General features: G+C 40.8%; 1 protein-coding gene across 4 annotated transcripts; it reads left to right on the top strand.

The window, feature by feature from the left end:
* The first annotated feature begins 150 nt into the window (after positions 1-150).
* Positions 151-16682, top strand: ZC4H2 (zinc finger C4H2-type containing). 4 transcript variants are annotated; one of them, XM_027690512.1, is made up of 5 exons: positions 151-308; positions 7391-7562; positions 8843-9015; positions 10127-10289; positions 11398-16682. In XM_027690512.1, the coding sequence occupies exons 1-5, from the start codon at positions 283-285 to the stop codon at positions 11509-11511; spliced, it is 648 nt and encodes a 215-aa protein (XP_027546313.1). In that variant the 5' UTR covers positions 151-282; the 3' UTR covers positions 11512-16682. The 4 variants fall into 4 exon arrangements, with proteins under 4 accessions (XP_027546313.1, XP_027546312.1, XP_027546316.1 ...); XM_027690511.1 differs by lacking the exon at positions 151-308 and adding an exon at positions 3615-3945; XM_027690515.1 differs by lacking the exon at positions 151-308 and adding an exon at positions 3952-4122.
* The last annotated feature ends 370 nt before the right edge of the window (positions 16683-17052 follow it).

Here is a 17052-nt window from a genome sequence, read left to right as displayed (position 1 = left end):
AAGGGAACGGGAGAGTGCAGGGCTGGGAAAGGGAAGGGAACGGGAGAGTGCAGGGCTGGGAAAGGGAACGGGAGGGTGCAGGGCTGGGAAAGGGAACGGAGAGGGGGACAGCGACAACTCGTGTTCCCGGCGGACACCACCAGCTGATTGCTGGGGGTTGTCATGTGGTGGGAGCCGGCGGCGAGGGGGATGTGAGCTCGGGTTTCCGAAGAGAATGGGAAAACGGAGACGTCTCCCTTGGCGTTGTCCCCTACGGACATCTAACCCCCTGGCTGAAACAAGATGAGGCAGCTTACGGAGGATGGCAGGTGTTCTATAAAAACACTGTCTTTTTCCAGTTTTGCAGGTCACGGGAATGGGGATGGAGGATGAAATAAAGGATATGACTAAATGCAGATATATTTAGGCCTAGTTTTGGGATAAGCCAAGGTTAACATATGCAGGTACTTAGACCTTTAGTTCCGTAGGATCTAAATGAGTGCTTCAGCATAGGATTAACAAAAATTTGCATGAAACACTGACATTTGAAGAGTAGATCCTCTGCAGATCTCAGGGCTAGCATGTAGTTGCCTCCTATCAGTTTCAGTGTTGCTGGTGACTACCTTCAGCTTCCCAAAGCATCCTGAAACCAGTATCAGCTTTCCCTTAAAATATGAACTGGACCAGTACAATTGGGATAGCTCACTTGCAGGAAAGAAATCTGGCAACTGTGAGGAGTACATTTTGAAAGCTCAAAACCCCAATGACATACAGAAAGAATTTATTTCCTTTTAAAAAACTCAGGAATTTAAAGCAAAATTTCACAACTTGGGATGCACCGTTTTGACTCATCCATTCTCTGATGTTTAGGTTTGACAACACTGCTACACATTCTGCTCATGGTGGTGACTTTTACCTAATCCAGCAGTATATTAGCCAAAGTTCAGTGCTGTTGTATGTTTTACTGGGGAATCTTCTCCATTGGTCTTTAATACTTCTTTAAATGCTATTTGTTTCATAAAACATGTGGTACAATTTTTTAAAATTTGGTTAGAATATTAATAGTTCAAGTAGAAGGGACCTACGTTGCCATCCAGACTTGTAGAATTGATTGCTGTAGCTGGGGTGATTACCTAGTGGAAAAAAAAATCATTCTTGCAGTTGGAATTGTTCTGAACTAGATTTGTTGTCACAATGATGAAGTGTGTGGACTGATGTTAGACTGTTAAATGGAAGCAGCTAGTTTTTTTATGCACAAAAATGCAATCCTGTGCTCAATGAAGTAGGGTAGTATTTTAGCATTAATTTCATTCTGCATAATACTGCAACTTGTTTTGAAATTTATCCGCTTGTTACCTGTTGGTTTAGAAAAGATCAAATAGAAACAAGGTTGAATTTTTCAGGATCATGTGAAATATTTTTTCAATGCCATTTTTGTGCTTAAGTCTGAAGCTTTCTTTGAAAATCTAATCTGTGAGCTGGGAAAAACTGATCGTTATTTGGATCACACATATCAAAGTTTATAAATAGCAGCGGAATAAACAATACACATCAGTGTGGTGATTTTGGATCATGTAAAGAACTGTCAGACCCACTTTGTATACAAGGAAAATTGAAACACAGACATTAAAACACTTGACCGAAGCCATGAGGCATAAGTTGAATGCTACCAATTTGTATGTGCTTGAACTACAAGTATCAAACTTTGTAACCACTTTGAAATATGGAGATGTAATATTTTTCTGTCCTTTTTTTAAACATGGATAGAAAAATAATTGTTAATGCGTGTGGGTAGGTTTACTTCCTAACAACTTCCAGCTAAGGTATAACACCATGGATTGGTTTTCTTTATGTCATTCAAAGCAGAGTAAAGTAACAAGTTGAATTTGCATTTTCATTTTCTGTACTCAGCATTTTAGTTTAGCCTGTAAAACCAGAAATTAAAAAATAGGATAAACAGGATAAACAGTGCAAAAGTAGACTGCCCTCCTGTTCGAGGGCATTTTCCTTCTCTCCCTCTCATGTCCTCACCCTACCAGCTCTCATTCCCTCACTGTCTTAGCATCAAGATTCACTGACTGACTATAGCTAACTTGTCTTCTACCCCCTCAAACCAATTAGTTCATCTATTTAAGTCATGCATCAAAGAAGCCTGCCCCCTCTGAGCACACAGCTCACTTAGGGCTCAATCCGACAGCCTTCAATTTTTAAGGCAGCAAGAGTTTGCAATTGACTCAAATTATATGAGGATCAGGCTTTTTAAGTTCTGATTTCTTTACAAAAACTGTGGCATGGTGAAGAGGGTGCTGATGCCTATCACCATTTTCCTTCATCTTCCTTTAACTGAAAAACACAACAACATGGGCCAAAGTCCTTAAATAATGGAGAAAATAACTCCTCGTTATTTCATACTCTAGTTTGCTGGCTTTCTGGGCACAGGTGTTCATACATGAGGGGGACCACTTGCCCTTAGTCTGCAACTGTAGAAGCAATTGGCTCAGGACATTCAGCTCTGTGACTGGGAGCCCTAACTCAAGCAGAGCTACCACTTGCCATGTAAATATGTCCATACTGTCTTGTATTTAGCCATCTTTTGTGTTCCCCAAAAATCTTATCATTTTCATTGCTCTCCTTTGCATTCTGTCCACTTTAATTTTTCACTTCCTTTTCAGAGCCTCAGACGAGACACCAGCAAGTTTCATCAGTGCTGAGTAGAAGTTAAATACTTCCAGTGCCTTCCATATAACATTTCTATAATACATTTCAGAAAAATTACCCTGTTCTCATCAGCCTCATGCTACTGATGAGTGTGGTCTGTTATATTTGCTAAGACTATGGTACTGCTGCTTATACATTTTTAGCACACAAGTTTATGTTTGCAGAATCCAGTTTCCCTACAGATTGTCAAGACCTTGAGCTTAACATTCATTCTAATGCGCTGATGCTTCAGCTCAGCATGAGCATGAGAGCTGGGAAACCCCAGATTAAATGCTTGGACATACAGGTCATGATTGTGAATTTACACCATGGATCTCTTATGACAGATCCTGGAAGAGACCTTTCAAAGTGTGGAGATACAACTGTTACCTTCATAATTTAAAACACAGTGCTTAGGATGTTACAGAAGGCAGAGAGGAATAATTACCTGGCTAAGGAATGACTGAAGGTCTATTCAGCAAGCTCTATAAAGTGCTCTGTTATTCTTGGCTAGAATGTCTGTAGAAAGACAAATAGTCACCTTCCTCAATCTAACAGTTTTATTTGCATTGGGTTTGTTTAGGGTTTTTTTCCATTTTGTTTTGATTTGGTTTGGGGTTGTTGTTTTTTTTTTTAATAATTACAAGTACTATGTATAGTAGCAGAAAAAGAAAGAAAAACCTAAAGAACAAAATACCTACTTTCTGAACTCCAAACAGTTGCATCACTGAGAGTGTCCAATACAAAACAGCATGATAGTAATTATGACTACAGCTTACCTTTGTGTCCAAATTTTTAATCAAAATCATGAACCCATTCAACAGTCTTTTAGTGCCTATTTTAATGAAAAGCTAAACATTGCACAGATCTCAGAAGGAAGCCTTCTCCTCTTTTTGCACTCCTAACAACCTTTAACATAATGAGGTTTGACAAATCGATTTAAAATGTAGTTGCAGGAAGAAGGGCAGGCAGGCTCTGCTCTGCCTTGTGGGTGTTGTAGTCTCTCTGCAGCCTCTTTGCCTCGGCAGCAGTAGGGAGCTGGACTCTAATTCCCATATCTCCCACTAGAGTCTCCTGCACAGGCTCAGAGCCCATATGCGAGGAGGGGGTGACCACATTGTGTCTATTGTATGTTTTTTCTTCTTTTTTTTTTTTTTTTAATTTTCCCTCGGCATTTTTTACGTTTCACAGGAGATTTAAATCGGGAGTGAAAAGCATGGCAGATGAGCAAGAAATAATGTGCAAACTCGAGAGCATTAAGGAGATCAGGTATGTTTGCTTTGTGCCTCATCAGTTACACGAAGCAGCTTTTTCCTCGGGGGAGCGGAGGACATGCATCAATCTGAAACTAGCTATTGTGCTACTGAGGGAAAGAAAACTACCACTGGATTTACGATGAGAGCTCAAAATACATTTTTCTAAGCAGGGAAGGAGCATCTGCTGCTGGTAATTACCGCTGGAATGCGTAGTGAAGGACGGTAACGCTCGTGCATTTCCAGAGAAATTTCCCTGAGTGATGAGAAGGCGGAGTGATGGGAAGCACGGAGCAGCCCTAACGCAGCTGGGGGGAGTGATGTCGGGTCGCGGGTGTTGTGGTGGTTTGTTTGTTTGTTTGTTTGTAGGTTCTTTGACTTATTATTTAATACTCCCGAGGCTCTGTCTTGAATCTCTTATTTTGCCCGGACGCCCGGGCAGGAGCCTTGACGGGCTGCGAAAGGAAGGGCATGGCACGGAAAGCAGAGTCTGACACCAAAAGCCGAGGGCGGACGTGCCTTTGGTCAGGGCCGGGCCGGGCAGCACTGCGGGCACCGGCGGAGCTCCCCGAGTGGGGCAGCCGCTCATCCCCCCCGGCGGGCGGTGCCCGGGCCAGCTCTGCCCGCCGGGCATCCGTGCGAGGGATCCGTCTGGGGGACGAGAGGGAGCAGCTGAACCTTGGCGGCTTCTCTCTGCCCTGCCTTACGCTCCCGCTCGCCCGAGGGCCTGGAGGCGGCCAGGAGAGCCCCGGGGAGATCTCCCTACCTGCTGCTTTTGGCCGCCGCCCCGGGGCGCTGGGGATGGGGACACAGCGGACCGAGGCTTTTCTGCCGTTCCCTCCTGCCACTGGGCCGGAGTTGCCTCGCTCTGCGGTTCGTGCAAGGCGATACACCAGGGATTTGTATATCGCGTCCTTCGCAGGGGGAGTCACAGGATGCTGTGGAAGAGGGGGCTCCTGAACAGCCAGGCATGGTACCACACGTTCCCGCATCGGGGACGTTTTTCGTAGCTTTAGGTAGGGCATTGCCACTCTTTGGCTAAGGCCACAGATTCTGAGGTTTAGGCCTGAGTTGCCTATATTTAGTAGGAATTCATGCATCCAAAAGCCAAAACACACTACAGAGGACAGTGATTTTGAAAGTAGCTGAGGGGTGGAAGGCATGCCGACTATGGGTAACCTCAGGGTGATGAGAAGTGTTTTTGGACATTACCACTGGAGAGGGGCTATCAGGGAGAGAGGAGAGAGGGCTGGGGATGAAGGCTTTACCACCGGCAGTATATGCAGGTGGTCACAGAGACTTCTGGCTGGTAACAGCATCTCTAAGAAGCACACTTTACGCATGGAAAAAGTGAATTAGGCAGCAAAGTGTAGGCCTCAGCCTTCTTTACGCAATACCACAAAGGTGAACAAAGATCAGGCAGAAATATTTGTCTAGAATCCCCAAACTATTTGTAGAAAGACAACAAATACTTTACAGTCTAAGAAGAATGCTTTTCTACTCAACTGTTAGGCAGGCTCTGTTTTAAAATACTGATCTCGGTATGGCCTGCTACAGTTTGTGGTCCAATTATTGTAACACTTCATTTAAATTATTTTTTTCAGAGTGGTATCCTGTATTTGGAAATTCACAGTGCTCTCAGTTTTCTGATAGTATATTCAAAGGTGATATGTAAACTGCAATTAACAGATTTTTGTTATTACTTTGTGGCATAAGGTAGTGTAAAGGTGATGTTACTAGCTTAAGTGTACAAGGAAATATCAAGAAAGTTGCTTGAATGTATGTTAAATAAAAAAAAATCAATGTCAGAAGGTCAAACCTACTTGCAATATTGATGTCTATTTTGAGTCACCTTAAACAAAATCTGATCCAATTAACCTATTTATTCATCCCCAAATCTTTAAAAGGAGCTTGCATTCTGCGAAGAATTTTCTTCAAAATAAACATGAGAATTTCTTATGTTTACCAACTCACCTTTGATAGATTTAGCAGACTTTATTTTGTTCTGCTTTCCATGTATTCTACATACAGAGGAAAAAAAGTCTTTACAATCAAAATCAAAGAACTCATCCATTCCTAGGCACATTGATCTCCGTCTCTTATTAAAGGCAGCTTAGCTGGGTTTTTGAAGGGATTCAGGAATCTGATTTTGAATCTGAGATCTGATTTTGAAGACCTATATCTATATCTGTATCTATAGATAAATACATATAATTTGTAGTCAAGGGAATACTGTTTTCAGTAAATGTGTTTCATGCCCACAATGCAAATATATATGCACATGCTTATTTATATGCATTAAATACTTCCACAGAAATAACCCCAGTCATAAAATCAAACAAATGCCTGAAGACTCAGTGTTCTGGCTGGGAGGAGCTAAAAGAGAATGAGAATGACTATATTGATGGGAGATGCTAGTTTCACTCTTTAATGCCCTATTGGGACACACTTAGTGACTATTGTCATTAATGCAGTATAAGAACTTAAATAGAAGGGAAAAAATATGAGGGCAAAATTCATTAGGCAGTCTAGAGATCACACTTATGGTTCCTGTTTTAAAAATTACTGCATGTTGCCTGATGCTAACAGGAAGAGTTGTAATTTGTGTGCACTTTTTCTTTCCTAATGTCAAAAGCTGATCATTTGGACTGAAACAAGCCCCTGCAACTCATTTGTTGTAGCAATCTGGCAGAGCATGGCACCAGTGACTAGTAACAGTGAGGAAATAGATCTATTTCCATTGTCTTTAGGTGAACACATGTAATAAATACAGGAGAGGAAACGGGAAATAAATTGAGGACAATTACTCCCAGTTTCAGTAATCAAAGCTGCCGTTACTAAATAAGTGTTTTAAGTAAATGAGAACAATGAGATTTGATGAAAAGAGGGGTAGATGTTAGGTTAGTGGGATACTGCCACATGTAAAGTGGAGGGTAGAGGAGATCTCTTTTTACTGGTTTAAGTTCAATATTTACATTCAGACTCATATATGTCATTGTGTAGTAAGTGACACAGCAACTCCAATGACATTAAATAATATGATGTTGTAGCTACATACTTGAATTCTATCTACAGTTCATTTTACATTTCTCAGAATCCTGTCTAAACCTAAATTTTCTGCATTTCTCTATTTTGGAACTAGGGTCAACTGATGCAGTAGAATTCTATTGGTACCAATTCTCTGAATCTACAGTAACTTTTAAAATCTGACAAGGTTCTATTAATTTCATAATTCAGTACAAGAATTCTCATAGCATTGAAAAGCTCAGCAAAAGAGCTGGGATTAGAATTCAGTACTCTCGTTGTACCTAACCTTTCTCAGACATATTTAGTTTCACCCTTGCCTGTTGCTGCTATTGCCTTCTTCCATCTATCTAATCACATATAAAGTGACACCTCACAAAAATATGTTTCAGTGACTTACTGTTGTCTCTCTATTTTTAATTACTACTGGGATTTAGGAATAAGACTTTGCAGATGGAAAAAATAAAGGCACGGCTGAAAGCAGAATTTGAAGCCCTGGAGTCTGAGGAGAGGCACCTGAAGGAATATAAACAGGAAATGGACCTGCTGCTGCAAGAGAAGATGGCCCATGTGGAGGAGCTGCGACTGATCCACGCTGATATTAATGTGGTATGCAACAGTCCAGCTGCAGACAGTCTGACTAAGGCACAGTGGCATATGAATCATTCCACAGGCTGTGGAATTGTGCACATCAGTGAACTATCACTGGTTCAATAATCTGGACTTTACAGCACCATCCTAGGATCCTACAGAGTGCAAAGTAAATTTACTGCAGGGTAATTGTTTTTTTCCTGTGTTGGGCAGGATATTTTGTAATGTTGGCATAGTAAGCACTTGCACCAAGAGGAAAGATAACCAAGCCTATTGTGGCTATGACTTTACCAGTATCCACAATAACATCACTCCAGCAGCCCCATAGAAAACTGTTCTTCCTGTTAGGCTTTTCTCATTGAGCACCCAGAAATAGAGAAACTTTAGCAGCTAGGTGGGACTTTTGACTGGAGGTTTTGGGAAGAAAGATTTTGAGAAAATGCATGGTATTTGTTAAGTTCTTAGTAAGAACTGAGCTTCATCACTGAGTGGAACCGCCAAACAACAAGAAGCACCAGCCTGAAGGGAATTAATACAAAGAAGAGGAAAACAATTTGTAAACAGGGAAGATGAGCCAATTAGAGGGGCTAAATAGGGGATATCTTTTTAAATGTGCATTTTTTATGTCAGGTCACTTGCATGATTGCTTAGTGCCTTCTAGCTCTGAAGGTATCTCTACTTTGCACCAGAGCAAAACAGCTCCCACATTGTAAACAAGTACAAGCTGTATACTGGATGTGCAGACTGCATTTCTTTATCTCTTGAAATGTCCATTCCCCTATCCAGCTGCATAACCTCAACCTCTGTTTCATCCTCCCTTCTTTTTCCAGGCAGATTGTCTTTTTCTCTGCTGTTTTTCCCATTTACTGCAGTAAGAGAAACAGGAACCTTTCCTTGTTTGTTTGTTAACTTCTGACAGTTGGTGTTCAGATATCTTAGAAACACAGAAAATTAGTTTTGTTCTACCTTAATTTCTTTTTTAATGTCTGCTGAGAGTTTTCCATCAGTCCTCACTTGCCGACTTTATCTGTAGCCTGTCTACCTGCTTCTTCTTTGTTCAGAAGGTCATATAGGTTGAGTGCACCTTTTTTAAATGAAAATGCATCTCATATGTCACTTTCTGTTGCTTCTTCCTTGCCCAATTTTCATCCTCCCAATACCTTAACTGTTTGCTCTACTATTGCATTGTCTCCAATCTCTTCCAGCTTGTGTGAAAAAAATCCCTTATTTCTGATACAGTCTCTTACTCAATCAGAGAGGGACAGTTCTTTACAAGCATGCCCATCCTCCTGTTTCAGATGGAGAATACTATCAAGCAGTCTGAGAATGATCTTAACAAGCTCTTGGAATCTACTCGTCGCCTGCATGAGGAATACAAGCCCCTAAAGGAGCACGTAGATGCTTTGCGAATGACTCTGGGATTGCAGAGGCTGCCAGATTTATGTGAGGAGGAGGAGAAACTGTCCCTTGAGTAAGTCTCCAAAGTAAACATCTGGCTTTATACTTTCTCTCAATTCTACTGGTCACTTTCTCATTTTACTTTTGTTGGTAGGTGGAAAAAAGAACTCAAGAGGTAAGCATGAAAAACAAAAGTTAACCAAAAAGGAATGTGGGAAGACATGTATTTGATAACGTTCAGTCTGAACTTGTTGCAAGGCAAATTTAGATTACTTCAAGCTGCAAAGTCTACATATGACATGAAAAAATTCATGGTTGGCTGTCTAGATTTTTATACTGTATGTTGCATTTTCTAGCAACTTTTTTTTCCCCCTGAGAATTACTTGTTTAGCAAGCAATAGTAGGAGGTGATACAAGAGAAGGATAAAAAACAGGTATTCTTCAGTCAGTTTGTGCTGCTGCTAGTCAGAATTTTACTTTTTGCTGCCTGCTCAGGGCAATGGCATTTAACCCTAACCCTAAGACTGTCAACAAGTAAGTTTATCCAAGCTGTGGAAAAGATTTGGATAATAAATTACAGTTTCATTTTTAGGTATAAACTAGGTGGGGGAGAGTGACAGAATTAGCTACTATTCAAAGAACAATGTCCTTTGTTTAACAGATCAGTTTTAAATGCAAGGGATGTTTTAAGAAGCTTGTATTTCTCTTAATGCCCAGCATAATTAAAATAATTTTCACAGACGCACAGTTTTCAAGATTTCCTTTGTATTTCTTTAAAAATGTTTTACATTCCAAACACCCTGACACTACAAAGAATGTATTAATTTACTGCCTACAAAAGTTATTCATTTTAACAGAATAAAACAGAAAAACCATTTGACAGATTTGCATCTGAGGCTGTTAAATATATGTGTTGTCTATTTTTGATTGGATTAGATTTATATCCAGTTGTACATCAAGATACCTTAGAAGCTGACCATCTGGAATCTGGCTGAAGTGTACAAATGCAGAGAAAAATACTACTGATTCTATTTATGAACTAGTCTTAAGTGTAGGCAATTTGACTCCAGAGGAACATCATAGGGAAATGTGATCCATTGTATTTTAACACAAAATATCCTTTACAGACTAATGAAATACCCCAGAAGGCAGTTACATTTTTTCTTTGTTATTCTTCCGTCTAGCTACTTTGAAAAGCAGAAGGCAGAATGGCAGACAGAGCCACAGGAGCCTCCCATCCCAGAGTCTCTGGCTGCAGCTGCAGCAGCTGCCCAACAGCTGCAAGTGGCTAGAAAACAAGATACCAGACAGACAGCAACTTTCAGACAACAGCCACCTCCAATGAAGGTCAGGAGACAAATGTGCTGGGTTTTCTGTTTTGCCATCGGAACACATTATGTTTATGAAGTTGATTGGTATTTGCAAAAAGGAAAAATTATGTGTCCTGATTCTGATTTCCTCTGCAGTGGTTCAAATCAAGAACAACCAGTAGACTTAAAGTAGTAGCATCAGTCATCCAGGGTTAAGGACAAGAATCTTTTATGACTTAGGAGTCTCCATCAGCAGAGGTGTTAGGCAATTCCTACTTCTCTTGGGTTTCACGTGGGAGAAAGTCATGTAAGAAAGAAAAAAAAGCTTGGCAAGAGGAAAACAAGTAGCTGTTAGTTAATGCCATACGGAGTCATATTAGAAGCAATGCACATATTTTATGAGGGAAATTACTGATGGTATATATTACCAGAAAAGATTATTGTTTCTGCACTTGGGATCTTCAAGACTAACACTGAGATTAACTTAAACTAACCACAGGCACTTAAGTGACAGTTTTACTCTGCTCCTTCTGTAGTAAGAAGAGCTAAATAATTCCACAGAGGTACTCATCCTGCCAAGGTTCCAAAGAGTCACTAAGTAGGCAAACTGATGTAGATACATTCCATAGTTATATCCTTACTATCTGTAGTTAGGCAATTGCAAAGCTTTTCTGCAAGTAGTATGCTTCAGTCAAATGGAAGTTAAAGGGCTTAGTATGGAGCAAATAGGCAGAGTTCTGTACCTTGTGTTAAATAGGTGGAAATCATCTTATCACTTGCTCCTGCCTGAAATTCTATGACGTCACAATTAACCTTCACTGTAACTTCTCTGACTCAATGAGCTATTATGCATGTGAACACCTCATTGGAACATTTAACACAAAATAGAGTTTACTGATAGATGTATGAACCACATGTCTGTGGAATTGTAGTTTTAATTCAATTAAATACTCCAGTTTTTCACTTGGCCTGAAATTACTGTACAATCCAGATACCTAGATTGTATAGAATGTAGCAGTGGTTTGCCTTTGAAGGCAAGAAGACTTATTTTTGCCTGTACTGTAACTTAGAATATGGTACTCAATAACTCATGTAACAATGCCACTTAAATGTTTGTAACAAGAGGCTGCAATGTTGCATTTCAGGCATGTTTATCGTGCCACCAACAAATTCATCGGAATGCGCCCATATGTCCACTCTGCAAAGCAAAGAGTCGATCCCGGAATCCCAAAAAGCCCAAGAGGAAACAGGACGAATGAAATGGAGAAGATTGCCAAGCTGTGTGACCTGTTCCAATAATCTTCCAGTAAACTGCAAATGTGCCCAGACTTTACTGAAGTGCAGACTCAAGTGTGACCGTCTTATTGTTTTCTATTTAATGCAATATAAGCACAATGTTCCTGTTCTGTCTTAAGTTCCTTCCAGTCCTTAGGATTTGGTTTTAGGAAAGTAAGTATTACTGGTGCTACAGTTTAACTTTTCAGTTGTTCCATCTTTTGGACTCCTAAACAAACTGGAATTCTTTGTGCAAGTCAGGCTATTTCTGTTGGCCAAATGTGATGACCACAAATGCTTTTATGTTCTTTCTTTAAAAACCAGATGTTACTAAAATTTTTTTTCTGTTTTCTCCTGATAACAGGAGACTATTTGAAGTGCTGAAATAGCAGTCTGTTTGTTTCACTGAAAAATAAACAATTTGTTTTCCAGGCTGGTAAGACTGCATAGGTTTGTGTAGCCAGTAGAACTCTTTTATACAGGAAATGTTTAGGGAAAACAAGATTGGTTATACAGAAAACCAGTGCATTAAGGACACACATGAATTTTGATTTACTGGAGTTTGATTGAACCATTCCCTGAAACTTGACTTGAAACTTGGAAAGTTGATGGCTATGTGTGAATTTCTAAAAATTATGTGATTTGTCATGCTTCAGCATCTTCATAGGTTATTATTTTCAGCAGTCAAAAGACCGACTGACTTAAGAACAAGGCTCAAGTGAACTGTATTAGAGGTCCTCCTAGGCTCTATGGCCAACTTGTACATTGTGGTTCTGTAGGGAACATGCATGAAATATCCCAGATCTCTGTGTGCACAGACTGCAGCATCAGCTATTCTGCTGTCTTCCTGGCTTCTGCAGCCAAAATCTCCCTTGGCAGACTTATCCTCCACAGGAGCATAGGAAAGTTCAGTAACATGCACAGGGAACAGCATCAACTAAAAATTATGTATTTCACCAGAACCACTGGGCTTTGGTGTCGTCGTCCTCCCTTAACCAGAACTTTCTATTTTTGTGTCTTTTAATAGTCATTTGCAAGTAATCTTTACTTCAGGCCAGTGTTTTTCCTGCTTCTATGTGTGCCAAAAGAACCCTGACTAGGGCATCCAGAGTAGACCCCTCTCTGGATCCATGTCTTCACTTTGTTTCACCCAATGTAACAACAGTTCCTCCAATGGGGCGGATAACAGTGACCCACTTACAGAAACAGGGCTTAACATTTACTCATCTCCAATCCCAGTTTTGTCACTACCTTTGTTGTCTAAATTGATCTTGAGTATTAATATTCTTTTCACTAACTTCAGGAAGCAGGAACTGCTTGTCCACATTCTGCTCTCTTCAGCTCAAGTTCTTCTCTACTATTATGCTAGAGTGGTTATATTGAAAATTTGGCTTGTTAAACAGGAAGAACAGGGCACTGGCAACTGTAATAAATCCACATAATCCATTTTTGCTGGCCAAATCACGTGTGCCATCATTAATTTCCCAAATCTGCCACAAAGTACATGAGTGATTTATTGAATATAGTCCTGTAACTTATGCCAAGTTCATGAGGTATTCTCTCATTTTAATGTTTCATAGCCATATGAACATCTGTCAACAGCAGAGACAGAATGTGGACCACGTCCCCCTGAAATTATGTGAAGAGCAGATTCTGCCAGCTGAATTACTGGGATTTGGTCTCTCTGAGATAGCAATAATGGAAGATAGTCTGACTCCATGCTCCAAATGGCAATAGTGCATTATGCATGTCTTGTAGCACAGATAGTGGATTCTGCTGTTGAGTGTCAGAGTGATCACGTGCTGTGCGCCCTGTTCAGAGCAGTTCCTAGCAAGTTGAAGGGAAAATGTCCACTAAGATAAAAGTACATGGACTCCCCCAAAGTACATGCATGAGAGCAGCATTCTTTGATGGTAGTTGTACATAAATTTAAGAAGTAGTGACAATGGAGCAGGCAAATGGTCTGCAATGAAGTAGTGTGAATAGAAGGATTGATTTGTAGTAACTTCGAGTTCTGAAATAAATAGGGTTAGTCATGGTTGCTCTCATTTCACTGTTAATTTACCAGGTTCTTTCTTTCTTGGGGGATCTCTAAACTGAAGTATGCTTAAGGATGCACCACTTAACTGATTTAGTACAACAGCTTTGTATTTTTACTTTTTTAAACTAGTCTCTTGTGCTCTTGTCTTTAAGAAGGTTAGGGTTTTTTAAAACAATAGAGTACTGTGTTTGCATCAATCACGTACTAGTATTTACAGATTTGTTTGCACATCCTTTACAAAGTTCTGCCATATGAATAGCATGCATTGCTGAAAACGAGCATAACTGAAGATGAGTCAGCAGTGCCCTGGCAGCCAGAAGGGCCAGCTGTGTCCTGGGGTGCATCAGGCACAGCATCACCAGCTGGTTGAGAGAGCTGATTGTCTCACTCTACACTGCACTGGTGAGGCCTTGAGTACTGTCTGCAGTTTTGGATGCCTCAGTGCAAGAACAACATCAGACTATTATAGTGTTCTGGAGGAGGAGGGTGACCAAGATTGCAAAAGGTCTCAAGGACAAGACCTCTGAGGAGCGGCTCAAGTCACTTGGCTGGTTCAGTTTTGAGCAGAGAAGGCTGGGGGGTGTCCTCATCACAGCCTACAGCTTCCTCAAGGGGGAAGCAGAGGAGGAGGTGCTGATCTCCACCCTCTGATGACCAGCCACAGGACATGAGAAATAGAATGAAGCTGCATTAGGGGAAGTTCAGATTGGACGTTAGGAAAAGGCTCTTCTTTGGGAGAGTGGTTGGTCCCTGGTACAGCGACCCAGGGAAGTGGTCGAGGCACCAAGCCTGTCAGAGTTCAAGGAGCACGTGGATGACACTCTTAGTCATAGAGTTTAATGCCAGGTAGTCCTGCAAGGAGTGGGGTATTGGACTTGATGATCCTTATGGGTCCCTTCAAACGTGAGATGACCCTAACTATTTCAAGGAGACAGAATATGTATTAAGGGATCATGGGGGTGGGAGCAGGGAGGGAGGTAGTGTCTTTCATAAGGCAAGAGTATTCTTTTCTCTCACAGAATAATGACATAAGTTTAAGTGAAGAGCTCTTCTTGTGACAGCCCTGGGCTCTTTTCTCCCAGGCAAATTTCTCCAGAGACTAGAGGAATAATTATGAAATATTGATTTCTTCTTTTTTAGACAGAGGAGGAAGCTGTCTGAAGTACAGTTCTCACCACAAGTCTACTGCATTTTTGCTCCATGGATTTTTTGCTCTTCCTTTGTAGCTAAGGTCTCAGAGGATACTTCTTTGCTTGGCTTAAATTTATTCTAGCTTGGGTTCAATTCTCTTAATAGTCACAATGCAATCCTCCACAAAGCTTGCAAGACTTTTATATTTACTAAAATCTTGTTTAACCCTGTCTTTGTTATTCCTTTTTTAAATGGGTATTAAAGTGACAACAAAATAACTGGATTCTCTTGGTACAGATGGTTTTCCAGGATCTCATCCTGATTCCTCACTTGCCTCAAATGATAGTTCTGTTGTTCTGCAACCAGACACCACAAAACCCCCCCAAACAAAACAACAAAATAAAAACCAAAAAAACCCCAAGGGTTTCACCCTGCCACCACTTTGAGCTCATGATAATAGGATGTGAACACTGTACTGTGTCTAAATACTTTGTTGTAGAAATTTTCATACCCAAGCTGGGATACATCAGCTTTTTAAACTTTGGTGCCAAGGACCCCACTAACTATAGAGAAAATATAAGGCAAATTTTAATACTTGCACTTCCTGAATTCCACTTTCACTTTCTAAACAGGACCTGACCTAACCTGACGGTGGCTTCAAGTTACAGAAACTAAATTTGAAAGAATAGACATGGATGTATTATCTAAACAGCATGCTATTAAAAAAAATAAGACTTCACTAGCACTTTAAGTAAAGTGCTTTATTCCTTTATTTTGCAGTTTTTCAAATTCCTCCAGCATAGGTTTACATTTTAGAATTTATGTGTTTTAGCAATATCTGATGTTTTCATTGGCTTCTGTGTTTTAAATATTTTACTCCTGTGCCTTGTGGGAGTAACTGTTTAATTTGTCTGTACAGTCCTTTTTAATAAATGTTTGTTTCATGTCATGCTTTCTTCCTGCGCATCTGTTATTCACTTATGCTACCAAGAAGCAGCCATATCCCAAATGGTAAGATTCAGCTGTCTTAATTTTACAGGATGCAATTAGCCACAATTCTGTTATACCTTTATAGAAACTTTGTGAACATAAATATGCAGAAAGATCCCTTCTAGTGAGCTTTAGAAAACAGAAAGGAAAAGGAGATAGTACAACAGGTTTTAACATAGCCAAACTTCTCAGTTTTGCCTTCTAAAGTTAAATTGAAAGCAGCAATTCCCTCTCCAACATAAGGCAGAGGATAGCTGCCTTCCCAAGAGTCCTGCTTTGCCATTAGGAGATTATATCAACCAGTGCTTGCTTGAAGTTGCTTCTTGCATCAGACTGGTGACTGAGGAGTTTATGGCAGCACTCCTTAATCCAACTCTATCAGGAATGCCCACATAGGCTGTACACTGCTAGCAAAGGAGGTAACCTACTGCATGGGAATGAAAACAGTTTTGAGAAAAAATGTAATCCATTGACATAGCTGGATTCAGAGAGGAATGTCTATCCCAGACCTCACAGAGCTCAGAACCTGAGATTGGTTAAATAAAGGAAGCAGGATTTTTTTTTTCCATAGGTAATGTCTTCAACTACAGATAAACCACAAAATCTAACAACCACCATAATCTTTCCTTGTACCATAGTTATTCCAAGACAAAACAAATAATTTTGACTTCTGTTCATTTTGTTTAGCAATCTGAATTGTTCAGATTTTGAAACATCCCTCAATAATTTCTGTTCATCCAGATGCTTTTTTCAGTTCCTTAATCCTAATCCCAGCTGTAACATTACTTAGAACAGTGGTCACAAAGCTAATACACATTCATACCTTCCTAAGAACTAACTCTGAAATATTTCCTGTAACTGACATCAGCTTCAGTCATATTTGCCCGAGCTTAGCACGATCCTGCCATAAAATGAGCTGCAAAACCCTGGATCCTCCGCAATCTAATATTAAAGTGTAGCATTAAAAATCATCTAATATATTATAATTTAAGGGGGAAAAAAACCCAAAACAACAAAGCCCCAAAGCTTGTCCCATCCTATACTTGGATGCTTCCCCCACGTGTGTGGGGGAACCCCAGGGAGCCGAAAAAGCGGAGGGGGAGCCGCGAAATGTCAGGGTGGGACCCCAGAGAAGCGGGTGAGGCGCGCGCAGGAAGAGAGCGAAGCCGGGTGCTGAGGCGGTGGGGGGGGCAGCCGAGGTGGCGACGTCGGCGCATGCGCAGTCACGAGCGAGACGCCGGCGATACCGTGGTCATTTCAGGGCGGCCAGGAGCGGGACCGGCGACACATGCGCAGTGGCTCTCGTAGCGCTGCAGCGCTCCCTGCTCAACCTAAGGGCCGGTTCCCGCTGCAGGACGGGACT

Source organism: Neopelma chrysocephalum, unplaced genomic scaffold, assembly GCF_003984885.1.
Source record: "Neopelma chrysocephalum unplaced genomic scaffold, ASM398488v2 Primary Assembly neopelma1_81, whole genome shotgun sequence".
Lineage (NCBI taxonomy): Eukaryota > Metazoa > Chordata > Aves > Passeriformes > Pipridae > Neopelma > Neopelma chrysocephalum.
Note: the sequence above shows the minus strand (reverse complement) of the source record. Positions and strands in the feature narration are given on the sequence as shown.